Raw genomic sequence first — 16,307 nt, 5'->3', positions numbered from 1 at the left:
CAACAGACAACAGTAGCCCAATCCCCTATTTCTTCCCAACCCACAGACTAAAAGAAATAATAAAGCATTTACCACCCAAGGTAATTTTAGGATAAAAATTTCAGGTTATCATCTTCTCCAAAAGGACAGAGTGAGAAATGAGACAACACTGAAGAACAATAAATTGAAAGACAAATAGTGAGGAGAGAGAGAAACCTGAGGAAATAAAAGAGCCGGTGCAAGCTAAAATTAAAACTCTTTTTTTGTTGTTTAATAGGTGAGTTTTAAATATGATTTAACTTCCCTGAACAATCAGTAAAGACTCCCATGTGCTGGGCTCAATGCTTCACCCATCCCCTGCTTAGCCAACATCAGAGCTGGTCACTCTCAGAGTCTATGGCTGTCTGCTCCCCGACCATGCCTCCATGAGTAGTTAGCTGCCATAGGAATATCTACAGTTACAAGGTTGATGGAGAAAACAATGATGTTTTTGCAATGTGTCCCAGAAAGCGTTAAATGTCTTTGACAAACTCCAGTGGCCAGGAACTCCAAGAACATCAGAGCACCAAAGGATGCTTCAGAAGAAGGTGGCTGTGGTAAGCAAAGGATCAGCACTGGGATGTTTATCAAACAGCTATTCTGCTTCTCTTCCTTGAAATGTCCTCATATGCCCGTTCTCCTGACAGCAGTCTTTTGGGAGCTTTCTCCTGCTGACAGATGTTACGCAGCCACTGGAGGGCAAGGAGGAGCTGGGAGAAGCACCCTTCCTGTTTTTCTCATTTTGCTGGGCACAATCCTTTTGTCTTCAGAGATGAGACAAGGAGCAGTGTTTCTGGGGATCCTCAGAGGGATCCGAAGTTGTTATCAAACCAGTTGCATGGACACAGTCCACTGCTGCTGTCAGTAGGAAATTCGGTCTACAAACCAGTTTTTGAATGTCTGCACCACTACAGCACCCTATTCCTGGATTTCTGAGAAACAAAAAATCATTTGATGCAGAGGACACTACTTTTCCCTTCAGTTGATTATAACTTGAACAAGTTCTTCAGTACAAGATGACAGCTGAGAATAGATCCAGTCCTGCTGATTGCCCACGTGAGAAAATTTTTGATGCAGTCTCAGGAGTTGGCAGGTTCTGGCCCAGCCTGAAGCAGTTGGTCCCATCATACTCCTCAGTGTCAAATCAGGAAACTCACTGCAAGGGAGACTAGAAAGTCCCCAGTGACGCATGTCAAACAGAGTCAGTACTTCTTGTCTAACACACGCTCTAAGGCGGATTCGGATGTAGTCCAGAATATTTATTTCCGAGGCTTTCCTTCTGTAATCCAAAGCAGTTAAGGAGGAAATTGATGAAGGAGAAAGCAGCAGCTACAGCCTGGTGTTGGTCAGTAGGTTTTTCTGAGCACACTGTGGTCAGTGGGACTAGCTGATCCAAGTTTGCTGTCACCATATGGCAAGTGCTTGAGGTGGGGGCGTATCTGGCCATAAGCTCTGCCTTCAGATTTGGGGCTAGAAATGACATTTCTTTTTCAAGATGTCTTCACTGAGTGGGCTTTGGCATCACAGCATTGTAATGGAGCTGTGTACAATTTCCAAGCTTGGTTCCCCGAGGCCAGGAAACAGGGACCTGTTTAAGGTTTGAGAACAAAAGCCTGCCGAAATCAGCGGTTTCCCATGAAATCAGGTTAAAACTCAGCACGAACCACCTGATTCACTTTTTGAGGGAGGTATTCACTTGCACCTTAAAGTCAGAACAAAATTCAGACTTGGTCCCAGTCTGGTTCTTGCTTTTGGGAGAATTTTACATCACTGTGATGCCACCGACCCCTGCTGAGTTACAGCAAATTCAGGCTCAATGTGTGGGACTAACGGGGTCATACATCCCTGCTAAGTAAATGGGAAATACTTCTCATATAAATACAACAGAGGGAAACCCAAGGCAACCAACCCATTTCTTCACCCTCCCCGGTGCTTACTCTGTTTGGCATGAAGTAAGCCCCCAGTTTCACTGGTCAGGGTGGCACTGGGACAATCTAGGGGCTTTATATAGACTGAGTTGGGCTGGATCCTCAGCTGGTCTAAAGCACCATGGTGGATGCAGCCTGAAAACATTGATGTTTTTTATTCCCACCTAGCAACCAGATTCATGAAGGTGCAAATGAAACCAGCATTCACTCAACAGTCTCATCATTAAATCTGAATAACCTCTTTTTTTTTTCACCCCATGGGGCTCAAAGTCAGGCCTTTAAAGTGACTTGGATTTAAGAGGATGGGCTTGACTATGAAAGCTTTCATGCATTCATGTTCCTTTACAAGAACGCAGCACTGTACAGATCCCATCACAGAGAGGTTCAGTTATTGTGACCAGCCAGCGCGGCTCAGGATGTGTTTCTGCGCACTCGGTCTTGCTGCACCCCTGTCAGTTCTCTGCAGCTTTGTCTGATACCGTGGGTTGAGTCCTCTTTTACAAATCAGTAAAACAAACAGCGTATGACTGGTACAACACTTTTTCCTTTTCTAAGACTGGAGAGGCGGGAGAAAAAAAAAGCTCATTGATCCCTAAGATCAAATTTGCAGTAAACCCCAGGTGATGCTACAAAGGATCACTTACATTTCAATATGAAAGAAGTGTGTCAGAAATGGCTAAAAGAATTGTTCATGTCCAGAAATTAACCTTGACAAACCATCATCATCCAGAAATGTTCGACCCTTCTCTTCGGGAATGTGTCTGCCATCGGTAGCTTTGTCTTAACGAACAACAAACCATCTAATCCGTGCTGGTCTTGCACCACTGCGTAACGGGTTGGTGAGGCTCATGAGAGATGCCACTAGTCTTTCACTGTGCTTTACAAATACAGAAAATTAGTTCAATTTGTTGCTAGTTTTTTGTTGTGGGTTGTTTTTTTTTTTTCTCCCCTACAGATTAATTCCCAGTGCTTCCAATTCCATGGGTTCTTGGAAAAGAAAAGGGAGAGGGGAGAAAAAAACCCCTTGAACAAGGTGAAATGTTAAAAAAGAGAGAGAACAAGAAGGAGAACGGAAAGAAATGGAGAAGTAGAGTCAGTTGGCGTATTGTGCATAGAAAGCAACTTTTACTCGCTCGATCTGATGACACAGTTTGATGGCTGGACCAAGCTTCAGCTCCATGCATTCTTGCACCGTGGGCAGTGTCAGCAACAGAAGGGCTTGGCCATCGATGTCCTGGTGAAGAAAAAAGACAGGGAAAATGGTTTTGTTTGTGGACTCTGGAGGGCAGAAAGCATAAGCAGGTCTGGAGAAGCAAGGAGGGCAGTTTGCCCCAAAAATTAAAGGTGTTTTTGTCCTCTGATGTTTCTCCCATTTTGACACTGCCCATCTCCTTCCTATGGGATACCTGATGCTTTTTAAAAAATTGTCTAGTGTGTCTTTGTAGGCTCTCACCTTGCTCCTGGTTTGGGAAAAGCCTCCTGGCTGCTGAAATGCTGGGTAACCTACAGAAACCCTTCAGGGTCCACGGAGATCTGACCAGTCCCATTTTATGACTGAGGAACTGAGGCAAGGGGGAGGCTGCAGAGAGCACACCAGAAGACAGAGGAGGCAGTGGAATGGAGAAACTGATGCTGGTCTCACTGCCAAGGGGTGCCCTTCCCCCACTCCTTTTTGCCCATGATTTGCTCAGCACAGGTTTATGTCTGCCTTGCGCCATGTCGTGTCCCCTGGTCCACTCAGGACCTGCCTTGCTCCACATCAGCTGCTGAACAATCAAGACAGAGGGCCCTGGACCACCCTGAGCCCTTGCAATCTCTACTGTCCCAGAATAACAGAATGGGGTAGACTGGAAGGGACCTCTAGGGGTCACATCCTTCCCTCAGGCATATTTATGCACCAAACTCCAAGAACTAGCACCCCAGGCAAAAGCCATTTTATGAGGGATTTCTTTTGGCTTTATAATCCTCTTCTTAAGAGCTCAAGTCCTCCTTATTCTTTAATGGACTGAAAAGCAGACAAGCATGGCTACAAAACTGCTTTTTACCCCTCAGGGAGGATCAGAGCCTAGGTGCAGATAAAGCACTGTAACTCACAGGCAACAAAAACTCTCCAGGACAGCCATGATTAGGTAGCACTAAACACAAGGAGGATTTGGACACCTTAAGCACTGCTTTGATCAGGACTGTCCATGGCTCAGGCTCTTCCTCCACTGAAGCTTGATGGCACGGCCCATTGCATCAGAGCTTCCTTGCAAATCACAAGGAAAAACTCCAGTCATCTGTGTTCGATTAAAGTCCCCATAAAACTCTTTGGCAAAGGAGAGACAGGGTTGGCTTTCAAGCCCTGGCATTATTCCAGGCTGATTAACAAACAGTCGGAGCACGCTGCGACACAGTGACTACAGCATCTTACTATGGAGCATTTCAGCCTTGCTCTAGACTTGCACTTCAGCTTCTCCCACCCAAAGCAGCTGTACTGGGGTACAGAGTTATTCATGGTGAAGAATCAGAGGTAGTTCAATGTGCAGTTGGCCGTATCACTGACTGCCACTGGCTACAGCCTAATTAACCACACTTGCTTCTTTCTAACTCTGATTTCTTAGCGCTGCCCTTTACGTTCAGTGGTGGCTGTTGCTCATTAGCCAAGTAATGGCTATTTCTATATAAATATTACACGTTCATGCTGACTTGAGATGAAGAGCATTGGCTGCTCTTGCAAACCTATCTGCTTAATGGGGAGATGCTTGGCATGTCTGAAAATCAGGTCATCCAAAGGCCTGACTGCCAGATCTTGAGAGGGATGAAGATGGGAAGGTGTCTACATACTTGGAGCCTCTAGGTGTTGGTGCCAAAATTCAGGCAGTCAGTTCTAGGTTCAAGCAGCAGTTTTCTGCTTCCCAGGGCAGTATTTTAAAACAGGGTGGAACCCGTGTGGCCAGGAGAGACAGCTTGCTAGGTACCAAATAACCACTATCTGTTGGTATGCTGAGGTGTATGACACCAGGATGGTGCTATGGTCCTTGGCATGAACAAGAAAGATCTAAACCTCCTGCTTTTCACAAGCACTCTGGCTGGGGTGTTTCTGTTCTCTGGCAAGTCTCTTATTCAAGTTTCCAACGGTTTCCATGCCTTTCCAAAATTTGTGCTATAGCTTGGCCTGAGGGGATCCAAAGTCTCATCATAATCTCTTTGTCAAAGGTCCAAGCCCAGTCAGCAAGGTGGTATGTACTGCTCTTTTTTGTGTGATGTGAATAAGCACCACAGACACCAAGAGAAGAGTGACATGAAGACCTCTACCTGCTCCTGAAATATCTTGGCAAGAGGTGCACAGTCAGTCAGTTTAATAAACCTCACAACATCAGTCACGGTCCACTCCAATGGATTACTGTCCAGGATGAGCTTCTCTTCTTCTTCTTGCTTAATTTCCTACAAAAAAACCAAAAAGCTCTCATGAAGAAAACTACCTTGTGTGAAGAACCAGGGCAGGGATGCCTCCTCAGATGAGGAAGGCTTGGCACTGAAGGTTAATTTAGGATTTAGGAAGAATATTGCTGTGAAAGCCTATGGGCATACTCACTTCCTTGACTTGGGTGCACTTCTCTGCCTCGCCGTAGGAGTGGGGCTGCGGTCTCCGGCTCCGTCGGGCTCTCTCCATGGGTGGAGGTCTGTCTGACTCAGTGCTGTTCCGCAAGGTGACCGCTCGCCGGGGCCTGGTGGAGGGGACCTCAGCAGAAGAGGTATCCGTCTGGTCATCCCGGAGCTCTGAGCTGGTTTCCTCGCTTCCTGTCTCGTCCTCCATTGCATCCGGCTCGTCGTCTTCACTCTCCTGCACAAGGACCATCAGAGAAACAGCATCCAGGCTCGGAGATTAATACAGCAGCAAATCGAAAGGCACTGGGTCAAACTGCATGCCCGTGCCCATGCTGGTCCAGGGTAACATTTATTTTAACCAAATTATCCCATTCTCATTACAGTGCTAAGTAGATTAGCCCTCAATTTAGATTTGTTACAAAATGTAGAAGAAAAAAAATACATGATGGACAAATCCTTTTTCTGTTTCCAACAAAAGGTCAACAGCCGTAACTCATCCAGCATGAAATGTTCCTCTGTTGGGCTGGCATCTCAAACCTCATGGCACTGCAGATGTGCGTGAGAAGGGGAAATGGAAAATACTAAAAGGATGAAATGAAACTCAGGTTGTTTGAGATGAACTAAAATCACAACTAGGCTTGAATTTAAACCTTCACCTTGCTTCAAATTGTCATGGGTGTCACTGGTACTGAAAGGAAGGAAATTCTGGTGCCATTTAAAAACATCTAGATGTACAAGTGTATACTTGTACTTGGTTTCTTAGCTGGCATTTCTGTAAAACTCAGGACAGGCAATTTCACCCAGATTTCCCTGCTTTCAGCCCAACACCTAACTGCTAAAAGTGAAGCACAAATTTCCATTTAAAGGATATCATACCAGATTCTTGTTATTTCTGTCACACAGAGCTTGCAAGCACACACCAACTGATGGAAACTGTGTATTTTGAACTTTATATATACATAAATGGCCCAAATGGCTTCGACAGCTTCGCTCTGATCAAAGTGTGAGCGTGCATCCAAGCCATATGCTCAGTGAAATAGCAATTTTAGACGAAGTTAGTTATATTGGCTGAAAGGTTGAAAAAATTGGCTAATGGTTGATTTAGGCTTAAGATGAGTTTATTTCAGTATAAATTCCTTTGAAGCAGGTATAATCCAAGGAAATGAAGCAGAACTGCACCTAAATGAGGACCAAGTCATGAAGATGCAAGCAATCAACTGAAAGCTGACTAAAATATTCCCCTCCAGCTGAAGTAGAGAGAATTTAAGCAAATCAGTTTTATTTCACGTTGCACAAAGTAGCAATCACTGGCACTCAGCGAAGGAAGGGAAACCACACATGAACTTTTTCATTACTGTCATGGGAAAACCACCCGGGAACGGTCCACACAGAACTAAGTCTGCTCCACATTGCATTTGGTCACAAATCATTGCTGAAGCTGGTATCCCATTACTTCACACAGCGTACTGAAAAGACCGAGGCCTCAAATACCATATATTTGGGACACAGACCATTTTCTTGCTTTCTAAAGCTTCTAGAACATCTATTGCTTGATGTTGTGAACAAAAAATATCATGAAGGGTTAATGAAAAAATAAAAGCCCTTGAAACCATAATTACCTGAGAGTTAATTTTATTTATTATAATATTTAGAGATCTTAGACATGGATGACAGACCTCCTTCACTCTGCTAGATGCTGCACAAGGCATCTAACAGGCTCATCTGCCTGCCTACAGGCTTATAAGGCAGCAAAAGAAAACAAATATATAATATTAGACAGCACATTAGCTAGTGAGCGTTACAAAGGTGGAAGCAAAAACTCTATTTGCTAACTCTAGAATGGACAAGGGCAAAAGCCCCCAAAGCGTCCCAATAAAACCAGTCTGACCTTAGAAAAACAGAGCAGTAAGGAGGGATTCAAAATGGAAAACGGAAGCGCTGAGGTTTGCTGAGAAGTCCCTCAGAAGGAAGATGCAGATGGGGGGACAGAAAAGCACTGAGGGGCTTTTGCTGATTTATCCCAGGGCAACATGTACCTCTGCAGAGCCTGCAGCATTCGAATCGACAGCCGACGACCTCCTTTTCTTCTGCACAAAGATGGATTTCCGCCTTTTTCTGCGTCTGGCTGGCTTCACGTGTCCACTTTTCATGTTGTTATTTTCCCCAATCGGTGGCTTAATAATTTTTTTCCTCTTCCCATAATAATAGGCTGGAGAAATGAAGAAAAATACTCATTAAAAACTTTAACCACCAAGAGACGGAAACTTAGGCTTGTTTCTTGCTACTGATTCAGTACTGCACTCTAGGTGCAGTATCACCTAGTATCAAATCAAAATACATTGATTTGGAAAAAACAGCCAGTGTAAATATAACATGTCATCTTGGTCTAGCACAGAGTGTTACAGCTCTTATGTATACACATTCCTTGGTGATGAATGAGTTCAGAATTTAACCCTACAACATGTACGTAGGAAAAGCTTCCACTAAGCTGAGCAGAGATTTGGAGGGAGAGGGTCTAGCATGTTTCCGATTTAATCCAATGCCCTTCTGCATAAGTTAACAGTCTTAGATAGACTTTCAGTTGTGAATGTTTTCAGCAGAGAGTGGAGAGGGCCAGCGATCCTGAATTATTTATGTTTGTTCGATGCACGAAGGAATGGGTTTTTATTACCTTCGACTATTTCATGGCCCAAGTTGAAATTAAAAATGTGAGAGTCCTCTGAACTTATGTTAGAAGCTTGTGTTAGATGCCTTTTGACGTGCTCTACAGCATCCTCTGGGGCTGACAGACACTCTGCCCTTCACCAGGTAGGGTATCCCAGGACAACTAAAGTGGCACTTGGCACCCGTGACAAAGTTCATAACTGAACCGAGCATTTCATGGAGTTTTGAGGAACAATTCATCCAGCCACATACAACCATCAACTCTGAGATGATATAATCTCAGTTGGAGATTGCCTCCCCTAGCTGTACTCCTGCAGCTCTCCATTTGCTACCAGTGGGAGCCAGGAGCCTAGCTCAGATGTAGACTTCTACAGAAACCCATATTCAATGATCTGAATATCTCCCTGAGCCCATTTCTCCTCCTACTCTGGTGCCAAACAGAAGCTAATTGGTTTAAATCAATCATATTGGTTTCTTGCAACCTTTGTGGAAGAAGGACAGCACTCACTTCCACTTTCTTGACCTGTTTAAGAGCCATTATCAGTAACATTGACAACCAAAAATGTTGAGCACGTGCTTAACTTTAGCCTTCCTGAATAGGTAGGAACATGTTTAAATATTAAACACCCTAAACAGAGAGACTAAATGCTCCAAGACTCCTTCCAGCACCTCAGAACTGTGATACTGGCCTGTGCTGGTGCGTATGCCAGAAACTCTTCACTGAGAGTTCATGTCACTCAATGAAGCTGTCTCAGATGTAGCAGTTTAAACTTCAGCTGGCCGCTGCAGGCTCCTTTTATGTGCTCTTTATGTTAACTTTACATATGACGAAAAGTCAAGACTTCTAAAAAGTAATGACTTTCAAACAGATATATTGGGATGGAGAGAGATGGACAGTTTTCTGGAGATGCCTATTTCACTGAATTTCACTGAATTTTTTTAGAGTTGGAAGGGACCATAGAGATCATCTAGTCCAACTCCCCTGCTGAAGCAGGATTGCTCAGAGCATGTCAGAGCATGTTACTCAGGACTGCATCCAGGCAGGTCTTGAAAATCTCCAAAGAAGGGGACTCCACAACCTCCCTGGGCAGCCTGTTCCAGGGCTCTGTCACCCTCACCGTAAAGAAGTTTCTTCTCATATTTGAGTGAAACCTCCTATGTTCCAACTTGTGCCCGTTGCCCCTCGTCCTCTCACTGGCAACCACTGAAAAGAGTCTGGCTCCCTCCTCCTTCAACCCACCCTTCAGACACTTATAAGCATTGATAAGGTCTCCCCTAGCCTTCGCTTCTCTGTGGTGGCCTGAAGGGGATTAAATAATTGCTCTTAGATGAGATGACTCCCACTCATTATTAATGTATTACACAACTCCTGTTCACCATCACTAGCTCATGCACAGTCCCCCACTGTTCCGATTCCCAGCTAGCAACAAGAAGCATTTTGGCCAATACTCACTGTACTTGGTTTTAGTATGAATGGAGCAGTTCTCTGGGCAGACTTCAGCCACCAGAACAGGACTGAACAAGTTGGGGCAGCACTCCAACTTTGCACAGACTCTTCTGCAGAAATCCGCCACCTGATCCGAGGTCCGCACAATCTTAACAGTCGCCCTGTATGTCTTCCCTCTGTATCTAGAAAAGAGAACATCAGTCACCAATGAAGCGGTCCTTCAATGCTACAGACCAAACTCTGTTAGGGAGATACCTTCCCTAATGACTTTTGGGGAATGTGTCTCTCGGGAAGGCAGGCAGAACAGGTCTGCTTGTTTTAGTGGCTCCATTTCAGATGGACTTGAGCAAGGAAAGACAGGATGAAATGATCCTGGAATCAGAGGTGTGGACATGATTTAGGGAGGAATGCATGTGCAGACTGGATATATCTGTAGATAAGGCAAGAGACGGAAAAAACATCACAGTAGGCTTGGTGAGGATATTACACAGGACAGCATGCCCATACTACAAACTGATGCAAAGTTTTGAGGAAAAAGATGTAGTCTCTCCTCATATATTGATCTGCAACGAGAAGCTTATATGCCTTGCAGAACTTTGTGGTCACCACCCTGTACTTGCGCTACACTGGAGACTGACTCTATAAGCCTCCATTGGTCTTCTCCAATGCCATCTTTCTTGAGCTCTCACATCATGTCCCAGCTCACAATAAGCCCACAGTTTTGTTGTGCTGTCTGTGGTTGTATCTGGGTGGAACTGGATTGTCTGTCATACAGGGACCAGACAACTTCACCACTATGAGATGTGGGTGGTGTAAGACCTGAGGAACAAACCAGGAGTCTCTTGAGTCAGTTAACAGGGCTGCGAGAACAGGCCCTAAAAACAGTGATTCCTACAGGGAACACTTAGAGCAGATGCAATGAAAGGTTTGTCTTAAATTTGTTATCCATGTGCTACTAAAACATTTATTCCAGTGTTTTATATGAAGCGTTTCTGAGCGATAAATGGCTAAAAAAGATACAGTTACATCCCTGCTGTAATACATTGTAGATGTGAACTCTGAAAAACCAATTATCCCCATAATTTATTAAACAGCAGCACCAAGCTATTGTAAACAGTGAGATAAGGTTTTTACAACATCTCTTGCGCGTCCTGAGGAATGGAACACAAGAGACAATCATGCGAGCACCTGGTGTTAAGGCATTATAAATGTGCTTGGAGGAGAGAAAAGTAACACACACAAAAGAAAAAGAGGGAGAGACAGTGACAGAAAGATTACTGGATGGGAGGCAATGGAAGGCAAAGATACAGTCATCAGGAAAAACGAGACAAAGCACTTGCGAGTGTATTAAGACCCACAGTCCCCTAGCAGGTAGGCAGCTGCTGATAGACAGATGTGGAAAAGGAAGAGGAGGAGAAGGTGAAACAAAGGAGACATGGCCAGAGAGTTAAAACACAGCATGCACCAAGACTCAATTCCCTCTCTCCGAAGGTTTTACCGAGTTGCACAAAGCAACTGAGAAACCACCTTTTGCTGCTCTCCCTCCCAAAAGCTCTTTCTGGAAACACTGGGGTATCGGAAAAGGGTTTGAGACTTAGGGTGGTACCCAAATGCAATTAGGGTCTGAGAACAGCCCAGTCCAACCATCCTCATGTCTCAAAAGACTTGATCCAAAATATTATCTTGACACAAAATTTGTGTCCAGAACCTAACCGAGCAAGGCACCATGCTCTGATACCCCATTTGGTGCCTGACCAAGGACCAAGGTCATGGTGACAATTCTGGATTCATTCATCTGAATGAATAAATGAATGAATGAATGAATGACTTAACTATCCATCTCTTCATGCAGACCTGGACAGATGATGTCAAATCAAAAAAGTATTCCTTCCAGACAACACTATTATCCCAGCTTCCCTATGGAACAGCTGCACAAGCAGGCTGGCTAAAGAGGGCTATTATCAAGTGAACAAATTCCACAGGCATTTAAATATATCTACTTATAAACATTTTATATTTCTTTTCAGTGTGTTTGAAAAGACTCCTGTCCTCATTACTTCTCCAGGAGCCATTAAGTTTAATGACGGCCTAGAATATTAAGTCGATAAGTCTGACTCCTGTGACAGGCTGCAGAATTTCATTGCGTTACCTTCACCTGAACCCCAACAACTTTGGTTGGACTAAAGCATCACCTCCAGAAAAGCACCAGCCTCCCATCAAAGGTCTCCACACTGGAAGAATCCTGGCAGCAGGAGCACCTGTCCCTATACCTCATAAGCCTATGCTTCATTTTATGTCTGGATGTGTCTGGATTTAACTTGCATTTATTTGTCCTTGTTCTGACTTTCACCGCTAGGATGAAAAGAATGCATCTGGTCTTGTTTCCCTGCAAAAGCACTGTAATCAAATTGCCTCTTGATCTTCTTTCTTACAAGCTAAGAAAGCTGCCTGATGGGTATTATTCAAGGATGGCTGACTTCTTCTAACTGTGTGCTTCCTATTGTGTTCGGCTGCCCAGAAAGGACCCATTGTACCTGGTGAAAGAAAAAGATGAAACCAGGAAAATGAACAACTGACTGATTTCACAGTCTGGTTTGAATGCAATACACACAGTAATTAACAGAATGGGTGGCAAAATGGAGATCAGCATGACTGCAGCAATCAGTCTCAAGAACCCAAGGCGTTAGTACTGGCCGCAGTAATATTTTTACATGATTTTCACTTTGGCAGCACCTCTTTCAACTGTAAACCAGGTTCTACTCATATTTTCCATATTCCTCACACACTAATGATTTTTAACACAAACACTACCAAATGTAATCTGAGCTGTTCTAGGACAGCCACGTGCAAAGAGCTCCTTTGGATCTTATCAGAAAATGCTTTTCCATTAACATCGCTCAGAAAATTACCAACTACCGATATTCCTATTAACGCTTTCATACTAGGACTTCTATCTTTGCAACCAATTTTAAGCAGTAAGTAACCCGCATGCACAGCATGGCAGCTCTGGAGACTTGGGAAACACCTGTGTCCAGCATAACATTTACAGTTTTCTTAGAAATCACCATTCTTTTAAAAAAGATTTTTCAGCTAAATCAAAATAAATACTCCTTTCCTCTCCATCCTTCTCTGCCCTTAGATGCCAAAAACTGAAGAAACTCTTATGGCTGAAACTATTTCCATGAAAAATATACTCAGGATCTTTGCTGATCCATGAGCAACAATACTAAGCTAACAGCACTTTGCTGGCAATATCATTCTTCTGTTGAAGCTTCTTTTGGTGATAAAATAGATCAGAGATTCATGAGAACAAAATGTCTTCTATGAGCTCTCTAGCTAGGGACCGTTGTGTGATGACGTGAAAAGCCTCATGCTGAAGCCACTTCAATCAACAACGGCATTGACACTACCCTCATTTTCAAAGGTCTTGTCCACAGTTCTGACAATCTTTGAGACTATTTTGAACAATTCACTGGCTAAAAGCCTAAACATGCTTTCAGGAGACCAAAAACTCCTATCTGTCCTTTTGCAAGGCATTTCCAATTTGTCTTACGAGCTTAAAGTCTGTCAAACATGAGAAATCTCCAGGAAACACACAGCACACAACCAAAGCCTCTCTGCATTGGAACTACCAGAAGCAACTTAGCAGTACAGCAGTAGAAATTGTCCGACATCCTCTTCATTCTATTTGAATCAGACACTGCCTGTATGGGCCATTGCAACTGCCAGTGACAGAAAACCCCAAAGTTTTCATCAAAACCCTGATACCCTTGAAGCTACTCAGTGTATCTTGAACACCAAAGATTTTGCAAATAATCTAAGTCTAGCTAAAATCAACAAAAAATGTTGTAGTTTTCTTCCTCCAAAGCTGTTTAATCATCCAGTGATACTTTGTACTCTCAAAGACAGGATTCAGAAAGGGCTTTGGAATTGCTCTGTTTGTAAGGACATGTTTTGTTAACTCTTCTCCTGGTTACAGAAAGAAAGAGTTTAAGTCATTCCACTGCTATCAATGACTTCTGTCTCCAATATCTGGCACAGAAGGCCACCTGATCACGCCAATTCACCTTGGCAGTGTCTCAAGAACTATGTGGCAGAGCTGATGTGGACGAACCAGATCATATGAGCTTTGCACTGACCTTTGAGAAGCACTGTTAATAACTAGCTGCCATTATTCAGGTAATACCACAGATTGCAACCCCTTCGGTTCAGTTGTCCAGCCAACTTTCCACTCATCACACACACATCCACTCCACATCTCCACAGCTTGGCTATAAGGACACTACAGAAGACTGTGTTGAAAGCCTTGCTAAAATCAATGTAAATCACCACTAAACCAGTTACTTCATCACATCAGGCACAACTCGCCCTTCATAAATCCATGCCAGTTCTTCCCAGTCACCTGTTTGTGCTGCATGTTATTGGAAATGGTTTGCAGAAGGATTTTCCCAATAAACTTCCCAGGAACGTTAGGCTGACAGCCTGTAGCTTCTTGGATTCTCCTTGTCCTTCTGGAGGAAGGGTGTGATGTTTGCCTTTTTCCAGACATCAGAAAACTTTCCTGATCATCGTCAACTTTCAAACATGACAGAGTGGCCTTTCAATGACATTGGCCAGTTCCCTCAAGCTGAGCTGGCTGCATCCCATCTGGTTCCACGCACTTGTGGACATCGAGCTTGCCTGTAGTGTCTCTGGGTTCTTTTCCATCTACTGTGGGTGACACCTCACTCCCTCAAACAGTAACAAGGACCTGGGAGGCCTGAGAGCAACACTTGCTAGCAAAGGCTGAGACAAAGCAGACTTCGAACGCCTCAGCATCATCTACCACAAGTGAAAGGCAGTCTTCTGAAGCATCCCAGTGAAAAGACTTTCTTTGAAATGCAGTCATGCAAGCCATGGTGTCTATGATGGGGGGGTTTACATTCCTGGAGTGCAGCTACTGGATTTGAGCAGCTCTCAAAATTTCATTTAATGGAGGAGTCCAGGAATACTCCTCTTTCTTATTTTGATTAACTGGGCTTAATACAGGACCCAGGAGATAACTCTCTGCACACGCTGGTACTGTTTATGTCCAAAGTCCTGCAAAAATGGGTAAGTCCAAACAGCCCCTCTTATAGCCCTTAAAAATTTAAGCCCTTAAAAAGCATAAAGTCCCTCAAGCATTTTATGTAAAATTGGGAAGCCAAATCCAGATGTAGGCACTGAACTTAAAGCATCTCTAAGAGCTGGATGTCCGCAGCTTTGGCTGGCCCTCATGGGAATTCAGAAGATCAGGACTGACATTTCTAAGTCATGATCACCAATAAATCAGGTTTGACTATTTTCACAGGGAGCCAGCAGCGCTGATGGGAAGCGACTGCCATCACACACTGCAGACACATCTCTTCAGACAATCTAAATTGTTTATCTTCTTTGCAAGGCTACTGTAATTGATTCTGCGCTGGTCACACATGACAGCAGAGTAAAGTAAACGCAGGTTGCCCTAGGACTGAGGTAAGGCGTTCCTGGCAGTGTACAATTTGGCATGCGGGCCAGTAGGGAAAACAGCCTTTTTCTCACCATCCTCCTCCCTCCCCTCTGCTCTACCCCACTGCAGCCACCGCCGCAAACAAACAACAACATTGTCAAGATCCAAGGAGTTGTCAGTTGACATCAGAAGGAAGGCGGTGACATGACATGTCACATTACAGCACAGACGCCCCAGCTGGCTGTAGAGCTGTCATCATTAGCAGCACGACACCATTGGTGTAGCTGGGAGTCGGTGTAGACAGGCATTTGCTCATTACGGGTCTCTGTTTAAGATTCTGGAGCACAACTGGCTGTCATACCTGATGTAATGTGTCGTGTGCTGTTTGCACATCCCAGGGTATCTAATTTCATGAGCATGTTTTCTTCTCTGCTTCTGCACAACCAAACGCAATTAAAACCCTGATACACTTCTTGATGAAGTGGCTTAACCAAACTCAGGAAGGAAAAAAGAAGGAAGTCCTAGGGGAGCCAGACAGTCTTAGCACATATCTACCCTTTGCCACCTACTCTTAGAAGTATTCAAACTACCCGCAGGCAAGCTGGTATGACGGGCCAGCACCGCTCTGAGAACAGAGCTCCAGCCTCAGAAGCCAGATAGAATCATAGAATTACCGAGGTTGGAAGGGACCTTTAAGATCATCTAATCAAATCATCAACCCAACACTGACAAAACCACCACTAAACCATGTCCCTCAGCACCATGTCTACCCATCTTTTAAATATCTCCAGCGATGGTGACTCCACCACTTCCCTGGGCAGCTTGTTCCAATGTTTGATAACCCTTTCAGTGAAGAAATTTTTCCCAATATCTAATCCTGTCCAGCCCCATGACCTCAGTCTCTTCAGAGAACAATGCCACACCGAATGAGAATACACTTCTATGCTTGGAAGTCACTCCAAAACATGCTGTCCCAGCTCTGAGCCTGTAATGACCCATTCTGTGGCTTGATAAAGTCGAAAGATGCTGCTTGACTCGCTGAAGAGCTGAGATTGTTGCCTCTTGGGGTAGCCATCATACAGGAATATGTACACATCCTGTGACCGGCTGACCAACATAAAATACAAAGGCTTCTTGCTGGAAAGCATTGGTCTACTTCTATCTGGCAGGCTACGTGGACACAAGATAAATC

At 44.2% G+C, this 16,307-nt stretch overlaps 1 protein-coding gene across 1 annotated transcript in view; it reads right to left on the bottom strand.

Annotated features, from left to right (window-relative positions):
- Positions 1 to 3,039: 3,039 nt before the first annotated feature.
- The window catches only part of SFMBT2 (Scm like with four mbt domains 2), a 101,047-nt gene continuing 87,779 nt past the window's right edge, over positions 3,040 to 16,307 (bottom strand). Inside the window, exons 16-20 of the mRNA XM_074168200.1 lie at positions 9,655 to 9,830; positions 7,574 to 7,746; positions 5,524 to 5,772; positions 5,244 to 5,372; positions 3,040 to 3,180 (exon numbers count right to left, since the gene is read on the bottom strand). Of these exons, the coding sequence (XP_074024301.1) occupies positions 3,040 to 3,180; positions 5,244 to 5,372; positions 5,524 to 5,772; positions 7,574 to 7,746; positions 9,655 to 9,830 (868 nt within the window). The remainder of the gene's footprint in view (positions 3,181 to 5,243; positions 5,373 to 5,523; positions 5,773 to 7,573; positions 7,747 to 9,654; positions 9,831 to 16,307) is intronic.

Source organism: Numenius arquata, chromosome 2, assembly GCF_964106895.1.
Source record: "Numenius arquata chromosome 2, bNumArq3.hap1.1, whole genome shotgun sequence".
Lineage (NCBI taxonomy): Eukaryota > Metazoa > Chordata > Aves > Charadriiformes > Scolopacidae > Numenius > Numenius arquata.
The sequence above is the reverse complement of the archived record's forward strand: the minus strand, read 5'-3'. Positions and strand labels throughout refer to the sequence as shown.